Source organism: Borostomias antarcticus, assembly GCF_949987555.1.
Source record: "Borostomias antarcticus genome assembly, chromosome: 11".
NCBI classification, from domain to species: domain Eukaryota; kingdom Metazoa; phylum Chordata; class Actinopteri; order Stomiiformes; family Stomiidae; genus Borostomias; species Borostomias antarcticus.
In genome coordinates, this window is record NC_140244.1 from 21,546,980 (window position 1) to 21,561,031 (window position 14,052).

Genomic DNA, 14,052 nt, shown 5'->3' on the forward strand with positions numbered 1-14,052 from the left:
GTAATGTCTGTGGCTAGTCTCACATACAGCCTCACATTTGCTTCTCTGTATCAAAACTGTACAAATGGCAAAATCAAACTGAAAGAGGAACCAACTAAAGGGCAATTAAATCTTAAACAATTCCTTATTAACAGATCGGTAAAAATTCTATGAACACAAATGTTTAATAGCCTGTTAGTAATATTTCTGTTCACAACTTTAAGTAACAGCGGCTTCCACTTTTCTGATTAATCTACATTCATGTTCTTACTGTTTGAGTTGACTTTAGTATTGTTTATGAAGTTGTTCACATCTGACCACCAGTGACCGCCTCCACAAAAGGTGTGCCAGATGGTGGCCCAGTCTGGAATGGTCTGCTAGGTTGGGCTAAATACACGTCACAGTCAACAAAAGATGTTATCCATCAGTTGCACAAACTCACTGTAGTCAATCAGAGCTGCTACACCACCTGCAGTGCAGCGTCAAGGTAGCCTACAGGTGTATCACCCTGGTGACCTTGGAAGGAATATGATGGTATGGTGACAGGACAGTCCCTATGAAGTTTCCTTAGAGCAAAAAAGTGAGCTGCTACTAACATCTTTTTGTGAGTGTGAAAGGTGCTTAACGTGACTACCTTTGTACATATAAAGAGTGAATAGCAGATCAAGTACTGTACTGTACAGTATATACAATGTAATTGTGCTTATTAGGCCTTGGGGTCTGTGAAGGGCTTCACAGAGTGGCATTGTAGGTTGGTACAGATGGGATACGAATATCTATGACAGTACTGGACATGTTGGCAGGAAAAGCCCACTCTGGAAAACTGTTCAAATTGAACATAGCAACACCCCAAGTGTTGATAGCCAAAGACATTGATAAAATGCCCAGGATGTTCATTACAAAACCAGTTTTCACCTGCAGATGGAGACAAGAAACACCAGTGAATTGTATATCTACTCAGTTATTGTGTGTGACTGTAGAGTTAGATATGAACAGAAGAGACTTACCATGTCTTTAACCTCAAGATGTCCTGAGGCAAAGGCGATGGAGTTCGGAGGGGTGGATACTGGTAACATGAAGGCAAAAGAGGATCCAATCGTTGCAGGTATCATAAAGTAGAGAGGGTTCACATGGACAAACTTGGCCTGTGGAGACGACAGTATCTTGTTATTGTCTCAGCAAAGTTGTATAATACATTCAATGTGGGTACCTTGATTTTCATTAAAAAGAGATCATGCAATTGCAGGTTGTGAGTTGTGAAGTTGGATTAGATGTTGCCATGCATGAGTTGTTGTTGTTTTACTTATATTGCAGTACATCGGTGCTGACGCCTGAGATAACTGGTTACTGATAGCTGTAGTTAATGTCCAACAGACATACAAATACGCATAACAGATATTTTGTCTGAGACTAACAAGTTCATTAACCCTTTGGCTAACACATGATCATCAGTTGCTGTGTATGAATGGACAGGGCCCTGTGTGGACAGGGCCCAATTCTCTTCTTGATAAAGGTCCTGCAACTCATAATTACCCTGATGCTTTAGAGGTGATCTGTAAAATTATGTTTGTTTTTCAAATACTAACCAGTTCAGCTATGACAGGCAGGAATATAATAATGGTGGCAGTGTTGCTGGCAAACTCTGTAAAACAGGCCAGAAAGGCTGTGATCAAAATGACAGCTGCTGCTGGTGGGAGCTGACCCAGCGGCAGAAGATGTCTTCCTATCCAAGAGGCCAGTCCTGACTCCTGCAGGGGCGGAGGTTATACCATTAGGACAGGATGTGCTATCTAAAAAGGTTTATATTTGCTAGTTCACAACCAAAAATTGTGTGGTGTGACAGGTTCTTAGGTACCGTACACATGATGATTTTGTGCATCACTGAGAACAAACATTGACAGTGCATAGATACAGTATATTGTTTTTCTGTCTTTTTGCTCAAAGTGGAGAGAGGACAGTACCTCACAGGCCTTGGCCATGGCGAAACCTCCCCCCAGTAGCAGAATAATGTTCCATGGGACAGAGTCCTGGGCTTTCTTCCAGGACAGGAGAGGAATATATGGAGCATTTGATGCTGTGGCAAGAAATATACTATGAATACACACTATTAACATCTTCAGTGTCATCTGCCATTACACCCCCGTTTCAAAACATTTAATCTGGGTCAGAATGATCCAGATTTTGTAGTCCCTTTTTTTGCTATACCAGATCACATTGATCTAGGTTTTGTCCTGGTTTTTATACACATTTTCAGATAGGATCATTCTGATCCAGATACCACAAGATCAGGATTACAGAATATAGATTTGCAGTCTTTGGATAGGCCTCCGTTGGTCAAAGTAATACAATATTTCACTGACAAAGACGTGAAAATGTTGGGAAGTGTAAATCAGCATATTATTCATATTAATTTAGCTACATTAGTTTACAATACATAGGCCAGAATTGCATAATTTGAGGGTCTACTACTCTACCCTACAAAGGCCTTAACTTCATTTTTGGTCGAAAATGTGGACAAATATCTTGAGTCAATTGTGGGAGGTTTTCTTCTAGAAAATAGTGGGTTGCCTTTGCCATAATCTCCAAAAGCGCAACAGAACCAAGGTAGGAAGCCTAAACATCAGTTAAGGTTATTTGTATTGGCTTTACAGCACTCTGAAATGTTAGTTCAGTTATGGTACTCTGCCTTTCTTTTGCTGTGCATCATATATAATATTTATGTTCATATTACATGAAGCCTAATTGTGCCATGCTCGCTAGATTTTATGTAGATATCATTATTATCATATAATATATTGTAGGCTACTGATTCAAGAGTCAACATGGCTGGATCTGGGTGAGGAAAGAAACTGAGAGAGCAGAGAAACATATCTCTCTATCTGAGGAGCAGATTAGATTAGATTAGACTTTATTGAGATTAAACTGACCTTGCTTCAACACAGGGAAACAAAAGTTTGCATTCACCTCTTAGAAGAGAGGCTGAAAGAGGACGGCATTTTGGATGAAGATGTGACATTCTTGTATTTGCACCTACCTATTTTTCTAAGGGCTTGGGAGTGTTTTTTGAGTTAATTGAAAATATTGTATTGGTTAATTATTTAAATTAGAATTAATATTGTGTTGGCATGGTCTATGTTAGGCTACCTTAATATGCAATCATTGAATAAGAGAATGATTAAATATGTGCTATGTATCCTACATGTCTCTTGCACCTACCTATTTTTCTAAGGGCTTGGGAGTGTTTTTTTAGTTAATTGAAAATATTGTATTGGTTAATTATTTAAATTAGAATTAATATTGTGTTGGCATGGTGTGTTAGGCTACCTTAATATGCAATCATTGAATAAGAGAATGATTAAATATGTGCTATGTATCCTACATGTCTCTACATCCACCTTGAATCCATGCTTGATCCACCCTTCCAGTGGGATCAGGATAATCCTAAATGATTTTTAGCATCAAAACTATCCTAATCTCCACCTTAGAATTTTGAAATACCCAAGAACATTTGATCAGGATTCTCAATAGGATTGGATTACCAAATCCATATCCCAATTTAGGAGGATCAGGATCACATATCCTGGTTTGAAATACCCAAATTTGAGATTTAGGCCTAGCTGACATCTTTGTGGGCAGAGGCTAACATTTGGTCTCATCCCTTGGGCAGGGATATCTCATCACAAGAGCTACATACTTACTATGTCAGCTACAACAAGGAAAAGGAATAAACCTTGGTGGTGGTGCTGGGGGTAGCACAAACTCAACTGTGGTGGCATATTTTTCTGAGATTAATATAATCACACAAACAGAGGGGCTACAGTCTCACCTCACAACAGGACACAACTCAGACAGCATAATCTCTGTCATTAACATTCCTCAGCTTATTTACAGTACCTTACAATAGCCACTATACAAGTTCTGAACTCAAGAAATGGACGAACAACATAACTTTATTTGTGGCTTAATAATGTCATTTTGTCTGGACTACTGTTTCAGTTTATTATATCTACATACCCATGCTCCACACCCATTCTAAAATCTGAATGATTATTATTCAGAAAATTGCTATTAATTTCCACTACTGACCTTGCGGATCAATCCACCATCGGAGAGATGGCTTCTGGGAAGGGAAGAAGAACAGCACTGAAACGATGATCACACCAGTAACGGCATCTGACACATACCTACAGGGAGACGAGATTCAGATGAGGGAGACAGCATAAACTACTGAAAAACAGTGAACTTAATAGTTGGCAGTGGACTGGATTGTTATTGTAGCTTCCAGAGTTCATGTCCTTCTTACCCTTTGTTGAAAAATACGGACCAGCCGGTGATAAACTTGGGATCTCTTGTGAACAGGAGAACGCCAAACAAAATAAAAAAGAACAAGATGGATTTCTCTGCGAAACTAATATTGAAAATGGAAAATGATGGTCAGTGTAGTACATTACACCTGACAATGCAGGGGGTCTGGATCATTGGTCAGCCTTGGTCATGAAGGCTTGTAGAGTGGAAACTTTTGTACGAGCTAAAAACACATCAGGTCCAAGTTATCAAGCTAAAATACAGAGGGCCTATTCAGAGGCGTTGGGGCTGTACTGGATGAAATGCTTTGCATTTCTAGAAATCATGTGAAGCATGGTGAGACAGGTCTGTCAATATGCACACCAAATCAATTCCACATTATCCCATGTTGCGAGATATGGAGACATACACAAGTCCTCACATTAAGGGGCCAAGTTTTCTGTAGTCTTCATCGATAACAGCTTTGGCTTTGGCCTCTGCCTGAGCTCTCTGGTCTTGTTGCTTCACACACAGCCTTGACACACGACAGAAAGACATTGTGAAAAGTCAGAAAAGAGAATGTGTCATGTAAATTACTTCATACTGTATATTTCTACAGCAAAGCACCAGCCAGTGGACTTTCCATGTGTAATTTAAAAACTAAGAAAATATAGATGTCTACAGATTAGGAACAGAAAGAACATTAACACGTTAAATACATTTCCAATAAAACTATTGTTTTACAAGTTCCCATACCGTGCATTCAACCCCCCATAGAGGAAAGCGATCCATATCCAACTCACGATCAGGAAGAACACCATCAGGGGGAAGGAGAACGCAAACCAAGATCCGAAATTGATAAGGTCACAATCTGGAAAGTAGCTAGCAAATAAACATAAATGAAAGATACTGAAAAGTTTGATAAGTACTGTTCAGATACACTTTCATTAACACTTCACACACAGCTACAGTATTTGTCCGTCAAATCATATGCAGATGCCTTTAAGATGCATCTAAGGTACTGATCTTTTTAGACAATTTCTACAGAACATGTCATCTGGATTTCTCCTGAGGATTAAAGGCCCAAGGGCACATTAGTGTGAAGCAGGATGGGCCAGCCTAGTATTTTACTCTGTACCTCTTCAGCTGGCCAATGAGGATGAGGTTTGGTGCTGTGCCAGTCAGAGTGGCAGTCCCTCCAATACTGGCAGCGTACGGGATACAGATCAGGAATCCTTTCCACACCTTCAGCTGATATTGCGACTCAGTCATGATTTCCTCAGCGGTCCTCCCATCGGCCATTTCCATCCCATCCACCCTTGAGAAGATACATGTGGGGATGTAACCAATAATCACATAACCATTATCTCCCGTCACTGATGGTTTATAGGACTGTATGCTTCACATAGGATAGGACATGCAGGGGTATAGGGTTCAGTAAAGGCTGAGCTCAATTAGTACCGCTAGGAGCAAGCTGAAACAGGTTACAGTATATTGTAAACTATGAATTGTGTCGAACTGAAAGCATGCAAGTAAAAAAACTTACTGACTTGATCTAAGCATGTAGTTTTAAATGACCTTGTTTGTTAAATTTGCATTCTTACCCTTCTATTGACAATTGTTGCTTTTCCGATGCCAGTGCGTGCAGTTTTACTTCGGACAGACCTGATGGATGTTTGAAAGTGAAGTTGTGTTATTTCTCTTACTTTCCTCCCATGATTAAGTCTGTAGTGACAAAATCATGTCAATGTGTAATAACATAAATCACTCAGTCTCGCTTTCAGTTCTCTGGGAGGGCTCTCTTCAGACCATATTTAATATATGACTGGAAAGGAACCTAACATTTTCAATCAATGACCATTTGAATAATTACTAACTTGCCCTAAACCCAAGGTAATAGAACAAGTTGTACAAAGTTCACACACACACACAGGTTACATATTAGAGTTTATATGAGTGGACATGTTGTTAGGGTTGAGTGGTGGACGCAGGACCCAATTGCAAGACGTAGGCAGCCGGTACCGGTTTAAGGTTTTATCCAAAAATACAATAAAACAGGGAGCAACACCAAACATTGACAATGAGCCAACAGAAAACAAAGGAAACGGGAGGGCATATTCATGGGTACCAAATGTAGTCCAAGATCTGCCATATCTGTGCCCTACACAGGTGTGTCAATTTGTCTGATTGCATAGGATTATATGCACTAGAGCCAATTAGACCACTTGATACACCTGTTGAGGACACAAAGATGGCAGGTCTAGGACTACATTTGAGAATGAGAACTAGACAAAACTAAAACTGGGACAGGGACTAGAACTGGGGCACCGAGTGGGGGGGCAGGGGTAGGAGCAGTAAGTGGGGGGACAGGGGCTCAGAGTCCAGGGGCAGGGATGAGGGTGCGGGGTACCGGAGCTCAGGGTACAGGGGCAATGGTCCAGGCCGTGAGCAGGGGGGGAACGGCTAGGACCATAACACATGTGGAACACGCAAGCTTCAAGAAAATACACCATTCCTCTTTGCTTTGGAAAATGGAAGTGGATTGTTTGTTTTTGTAGTAACACATACGTCTAGGCTACAGTGTTCCTCTCAATCCAAGCTATGCCTCATTTAATTTTCTATCATGTCAAGAGATGAACTATGACACACTCAAGGAATAAGTAGCCTTGCCAATGACCTGAGGACATCTTTAAGGACAACTTTAAGCTTAGCAGTCACTCACTCTCAGGTTCTTCTGTGGCCTTGCATTGCTTTTTGAGAGTCTCCATATCCCCAAACAGACTCTCCAGGATAGCATTAGCGATAGGCAGCATCATGGCAGTAGTGGCTGTGTTGCTGAGCCACATGGACAGGAAGGATGAGGTTATCATCATCCCCAAAATTAGCCTGTGAGACAATGGCAAGCATGGATATTGATATTCACAGTCAATATCTCTGATACAATTATTTACAGTGACAAATGTGTGCTTTTTAAGATATGGAAAATAATTAAATATGATTCATAATCTATATCTGAACAACAAAAAGGAGAGCTGCATAGCACCATTTACAACAGTATAGGTGAAAAAAAGGGAAAAAGGTTCCACATAGAACTCTAAGGTTCTAGATAGAACCCGGCCTGAAAAGGAATACATGTACATCTGAAAAGAAAAATTCTGAGGGTTGTTCTACTGTTACAAATGGTTCTATATACAGTGTCACTTTTCCTAAGAGCTTGTATACCTGGTAGTTGTCCCTTGAGGGGATGCAGGACAAGTATTATAGAGTTCTCACCAGGCTGGTTTTACACCAACAATCTTTAGGACTTTCAGAGCTATCCTGCGATGCAGGCCCCATTGTTCAATAGCTGATGCCATCACAAGACCACTGAGGAAAAGAAAGTTGGTTTCGAGGAAGTACTGGGGACAGACTGTTTTCGAGGGAAGAATCCCCATAGTTGGAAAGAGGCAAACTGGTAGCATTGCAGTGACGGCCAGAGGAAGAGCCTCTGTGCACCAGAACGTAGCCATCAGCAAGACCACATAGAGACATTTTCCCTCCTGAAAAAGATACAGACAGTATGTCTATCAGCTCTGTTTAATAACAAATCAAATGTTGGAATGACCCATTATGCATAGGCAAACTGGGAAAACCAAAACAAATTGGCCTCTAAGGTTAGCTATGGTTCAGGTCATAATGCAAGAGAAAAGAGAAGTCATATCAGGGAAAAAGTACAACAGATGGTGGTCTACATGTGGTCTAACCATGCATAAAACAACTCAGCATTTTGTCACTCAGCTGGAATGAGAAAACCTGATGCTGAACATCTCTGAACTACGCTAACTGGAGATAGAACCTTATAATTCTAATATACTGTAAAACTCTGACAATTTGGTTTATGTTTTTAAATGCACCTGCGTCTCGTACCTGCCCCTCACTCAGCCTGGCTTGTCTTCACCATAGTTTCAAAAGAAACACTGCATAGCGTTAGTATTACATATAGGCTACACATTGCCCTGTAAAGTTTTTGCTGACAACTGTCGATCACTAGTCCTTTTATATTTCACGTTTTGACACTAGAGGGGGTCCCTACATTACATGGACAAACCGTCTCTTACAGTTTACCATATACATGTTGTCTATTATTGTGATATGAATATATATAGCTTCAAGTATCATACAGCCAGCCACTTACCTTTTCCGGGAGAGAAAAAAGCAACGGGAGAAGAATTAGTGGAGTCAGGAGAAGAATAAACTGTTTTCTAACGCTCCACAATTTCTTAGATAATTCCATGTCAAAATCACACTGATCCCTTCAATGAAACACTTCAGACTCTGCTGAAGATGCACAGAAGAATATTGAAGCCTCTATATTTTTTTCTTTCTATGACTGCAGTTCTCTTGTGGGAAGATTAACTATTAGCTTATAGGTTAACTCCTCGCGCACGTTGCTCAACTTCACAGGCCGGTCTGCTTTTGTAGGGTAACTTGAGGACCATGCCTCTGGGAAGTCACGGTAATAATGCAATATAGATAAACTGATTCTTTAAACATTAGGCTACTTGGAAGTTCCCATGGGGGCTATTACACTTTAGTTACCATTGCTTCTACAGGCAAAGCATTCTAAGGCCAGCCAGAGTATGGGTAGATATTAGGGCAGTCAATCGATGTAAAGAATTAATCTTTATTAATTACATGATCTGTAATTAATTGATCTAAATGCAATTAATCACATTTTTTTCTGGGAAAAGAACCCCAAATTAAGATATTTCAATTAAATTGCATTACATTGTGGCAGAGGAGTAAAGCATTGAATAGACATTAGGCTACAAAAGGTGGCTTTAGTAGTCAATATATTGTTTTATTAAATTATTTGCAGTCTCTCATGTCAGGTTCAGTCAATCAATCAATCAATCAATCAATCAATCAATCAATCAATCAAAGCAACAAATTCAGCTTGCGGCAAAACGTGGATTTTCAAAACTATTGTGCCTCTGTGTGCATGAGGAAGAAGACAATGACAAAAACATGAGGGCGTGCTCATGTATTTGCCCAGACCATATATAAACCTTCTTTAATTACAAAAAAAAAAAAACCTGGGTATGCATTAGCATTTCTATTCTGCATCCCCCTGGACTTGAACTCTTGTTGAACTACCTGCCATGTGAAGCCACAAATGATTTCACACTGACACGCAACCAAGGGTTGCATGTAGGCTAAATGTCACTGGTGTATGTAATATGGAGACTTCATAAGTTTCCACAAAATGTTTGTTAAAGGCACCACAGGGGTAAGCAACTAAACCAAAGTCTAAACAATAAAACTAAGGTACACACTCAAGTGGAGAACACAAGACAAAGCTTATAAACTTACAAGATGGCACAGAAACACCAGGGACAAACAGCTACAGCAAATAATGAACAGACTAAGAACAAAATGGGTGCTAGATGTAGGCTTTATACACAGACGACAACAGATGAAAACCAATCAAAATCAGTGGCACATGTGTCCTCTCTATCAGTCAATTTAGCAAGTTGTAGTCCTGTGTCCACTATTGGGGCGGGGTTGCCAGCAACATCTGATTGGTGAAGACATTGCTGTTGCACTATAGGACTGTGGGTAGTGTATTTTTCCTGTATGAATAGCAGTAGTTTGAGGGGACAAAATGATCAAAGACTTCAACATACTATCAAAAATTCAGTTTTTGAGATAAAATTCTGAAACATTTCACACTACATCTAACATGTAATTAAAATGTTGTCATTTTGTTCACGAGCATTGTAGATTTATCAAGTGCATATTTGCAGTAGCTGCATACAGTACTGTTTACAGTAAAACATTTTGATGTGCTGTGGGCTCAATTTTTGATATTTCAGATCGGAAATATATTTTGGCCCTAAACCATTCAGTGCTTTATAAACCAACAGCAGTATTTTAAAGTCAATTGTTTGACAGGCAGGAAGCCAGTGTAAAGACTCATCATCATCTACGGGAATCAACCAGGGACTGGGGGCGGCAGGGGGGGAGGCTCTCTGCCCAGTGCGAATAGGTACTCAGCATACAGAATTATCTCCTGTTATGCTTATTGTAAATTGTAAGAGTAGGCTACAACACTTCTTGACTTAGGCTACATGTTTGTCTATGTAATGTAGGGACCCCATCTCATGTCAAAACGTGACACATAAAAGGGCAGTTTTTACAAGGTGGTTGTGTATATTTACTCTAATACTAACGCTGGTCCAGTGTTTGTGGTAGCCTTTAACATGTGTGAGCTGAAACATGCCTTTGAAATATGTTTTTATCCAAAGTCTAAGTGTACAACAATTCTTAATACCAATAGGAATTTGTAATGTCCTTTTCTCTAGCATGCTACCAGCATGGTACGTATAGAACAAATTCCTAAGTTTCTCCAATATTGTAGATTGTAGACAATGAAAACAAAGCTGAACAAAAGTTTGTGAACAGTACAAGTAGGCTACAGTGTACCACTGTGGAGAATAATCAGGATGACAAGCCAGGCTCAGTGAGGGTCAGATTAGAGACACAGGAAGCCATATACAGTACCATACAGCCACAAGCACAGGGCATTGTGAGTTACCTTAACAGCAAGTGCTACAAGCAACCGTATACTGTCTCAAAGTTGAACCTGTTCTGACATGCACTATTACCTATGATCTTTGGCTGCACTGAAAATGAACCATCTGCAAGCCATCTCAGATGACCAGAATCATACTGAACACGCTGAGTGTAAAGTTGTGTAATGTTAGCTTCAATGGACTGCAAACTAACTGTCCCTTAGCGGAGAAAAGGTTGAACCAATAATTATGGTTATATGTTCTGACAAGTGGGGCATGGCACAGTACAGACAAAAATAAGACAGGTACATATCTATACTATAGCATATATATATATATATATATATATATATATATATATATATATATATATATATATACCAAACTCCTATCTCTCTTTATTGTTATTCTTTGTGAGTGTCAAAATATACAGTACCTTAGATATGATTTCAGAATATTTCAGAATGTATTGCTCCGCCCAAGAGACAGTACATTACCGGAAAGGTAATGTTTTTGGTGGCGTTTGTTTGTTTGTTCATCTGTTAGCAGGATTACACAAAAACTACTATTTTCATGAAACTTGGTTGAAGGGTGTAGCATGGGCCAACTTAGAACCCCATTTTGGAGCAGATCAGAATCACGGGGCAGGTTCACGAGCCACCCAAACACGGTCATGCTGGCCATTCACCTCCATTAATTTTTTAGACCAGGTTTACGCTAAAACTACCAGACTGATTTTCATGATAGTTGGTGAAGGTGTTTAGCATGCCTCAACTAACAACCCATTAAATTCTGGAGTGGATCTGAATCACATGGCGGGTCCACGAGCTTTCCAAACACGGCGGGGCTGGCCATTCACCTTCATACATTTTTTGGATTTAGGATTACGCAAAAACTACCTGACCACTTTTAATGAAACTCGGTGGAGGGGTGTAGCATTGGCCAATTTAGAACCAATTTAATTTTGCACAAGCTTCTTAAGGCAAAACTAAACATTTTCAGTTTTTCCCGGATCAGGTTGCAGGTATCCCAACTTTCAGCAGCAGGTCACGGGTTGCCCTACGCGATTTAAATTTCAGCTTTTTGAAATACGTTAGTAGACACCTTTACAAACACATTGGTGAAGAAATGTCTTGGTAAGGAATTTGTTCCAACTTGCAATATTCCGTAACTATAAGCAATTTACAGAAATAATTCAATTTAACCTAGGTAGTCAGGTGCATGTGTGGGGGGGCTGTTTTAGCGTGGTTGGCATGGGTGTGTGCAATGGCAGCAGTGATGGTGGGGCTTAATACTGCTTCATAAATAGCATATATCAAACCTTTAATGATCTGTCTTTGAGATGAAATGGCCTGCCAGCCGGTCTGCCATTGGACAGGCCCATCAGAGGGACTCTTCAAAGACAGAGAAAAGAGAACTTCCCCACAGTTTCACTCTGACTGTGACTCTTTCCTGTGAAGAAATCAACATGATTTCAAGGAAAAAGAAACGTTGAAGAATGACCACGTGACCATCACGTGATCTCTCTCCAGATAAAGAAACAGCATGTGAGATCATGATGGTGAACATGAAATGCTGCATTCCTTTAACAATACAAACAAACAAACAAAAGAGAGAAAAAAATGTTTTAAAATAAATAAAATAAATAAATGCTGATGATAAATGTGCCAGGGTTAACCTCCGGCTGATGACGTTTGGGAACTTATGTGCTGGGGCTGAGCCCTGGATAGCTGTGGTCCAATTTAACCCCTGGTCAGGTGTACTACTCACCAGAAATCATAAGTGCATCTCCTTCTAAATAAGCATCTAAGGGTCAGGGTAGTACTTCTTGAAAAGGTGTGCATTCCACCACTGTGGGGCAAGGACAGAAAAGGGCTGTGACCTGCATGTTTGACCGCAGGGGCCATGGAGCAACGGTGTAACCAATTGCCTCAAGGTAGCAGAGCGAAGTGGTCAGGCAGGGGTGTGGGGCTTGACCATGGCCTGAAGGTAGGAAGGAGCTGTTCCTTTCACTGCACTGTAGGCTAGCACCAGAAACTGTATACGAGCTGCTACAGGGAGTCAGTGGAGAGAATGGAGAAGGGAAGTTGTGTGGGAGAACTTGAGTCGGTTGAACACAAGCAGAGCTGCATTTTTCTGGACAAGCTCCAGAGGTCTAATGGCTGACGCCGCGCACCAGCAAGGAGGGAATGCGTTGTCTCGTCAGTGAGGAAGGGGTGAATTCTCCTAATGTTGTAGAGCAGGAATCTGCAGCAGCGCTGCAATCTTTGCCAAGAATGGTAGTCGATTGTCCAGGGTCACACCCAGATTCCTCACAGTCTGAGTGCGGGCAACCCTTCCCCGGAAGGAAAAGCATCTCATCCCAGCCAACTATTTATCCATCCATCATCAAAGGTCATTGTTTTGCTCCAGCCATGGCATGAGGAAAGGGTCTAGGCATGAGGAAACGATCACGGTCTCTGTGGAGCACCGTGGGAGGATCAGTCAGCAAATGATTACGCTCCTCTGCCTGACCTGAGTGTCATGTCAAGGGTGGGAGAGATTGTCCATGATGGCCAGCAGTTTGGACAGCATTCGTTTTCTACTGCATTGCATTCAACAACCTACTACTCACTCAAGGCCACCTTTTGGGCTGGTGAGCACGCCACTCACCCTAGAGGGCGTGCTCTTCCAGATGCGCATGCCTGACCCCACCTGCAGGTGGATCACAGACTTCCTGTGTGACAGGAAGCAGCATGTGAAACTGAGCAAGCATGTCTCTGACTTCCGGACCATCAGCTCAGGTTCCCCCCAAGGCTGTGTTCTTTCCCCTCTACTCTTCTCACTGTACAAAACAGCTGCACTTCCAGCCATCAGTCCGTCAAGCTCCTGAAGTTTGCAGACGACACCACCCTCATCGGTCTCATCTCCGAGGGCGAAAAGTCCGCCTACAGGTGGGAGATCGACTAGCTGCTGTCCTGGTGCAGCCAAAGCCACCTGGAGCTCAACGCTCTCAAGACAGTGGAGATGATTATAGACTTTAGAAAGAAACCAGCCCCCCCCCCCCCCCCCCCCCCCATCACACTGAATGACACCCCAGTGACCACTGTTTACTCCTCTCGCTTCCTGGGCACCACCATCTCCCAGGACCTCAAGTGGGACCTCTACCTCAGCTCCCTCACCAAAAAAGCACAGCAGAGGATGTACTTCATGAGGCAGCGGAAGAAATATAACATGCCAAAGGCAATGATGGTAC

At 41.3% G+C, this 14,052-nt stretch overlaps 1 protein-coding gene across 1 annotated transcript; it reads right to left on the reverse strand.

The window, feature by feature from the left end:
- Positions 1 to 711: 711 nt before the first annotated feature.
- On the reverse strand, positions 712 to 8,536 carry slc13a3 (solute carrier family 13 member 3; the record flags this gene model as incomplete). The annotated part of the gene is made up of 13 exons (XM_084446159.1): positions 712 to 894; positions 987 to 1,124; positions 1,566 to 1,727; positions 1,941 to 2,053; positions 4,066 to 4,163; positions 4,283 to 4,387; positions 4,706 to 4,798; positions 5,020 to 5,145; positions 5,402 to 5,581; positions 5,868 to 5,928; positions 6,986 to 7,149; positions 7,537 to 7,802; positions 8,438 to 8,536. The coding sequence occupies 13 exons, from the start codon at positions 8,534 to 8,536 to the stop codon at positions 712 to 714; spliced, it is 1,788 nt and encodes a 595-aa protein (XP_084302285.1).
- Positions 8,537 to 14,052: the final 5,516 nt, after the last annotated feature.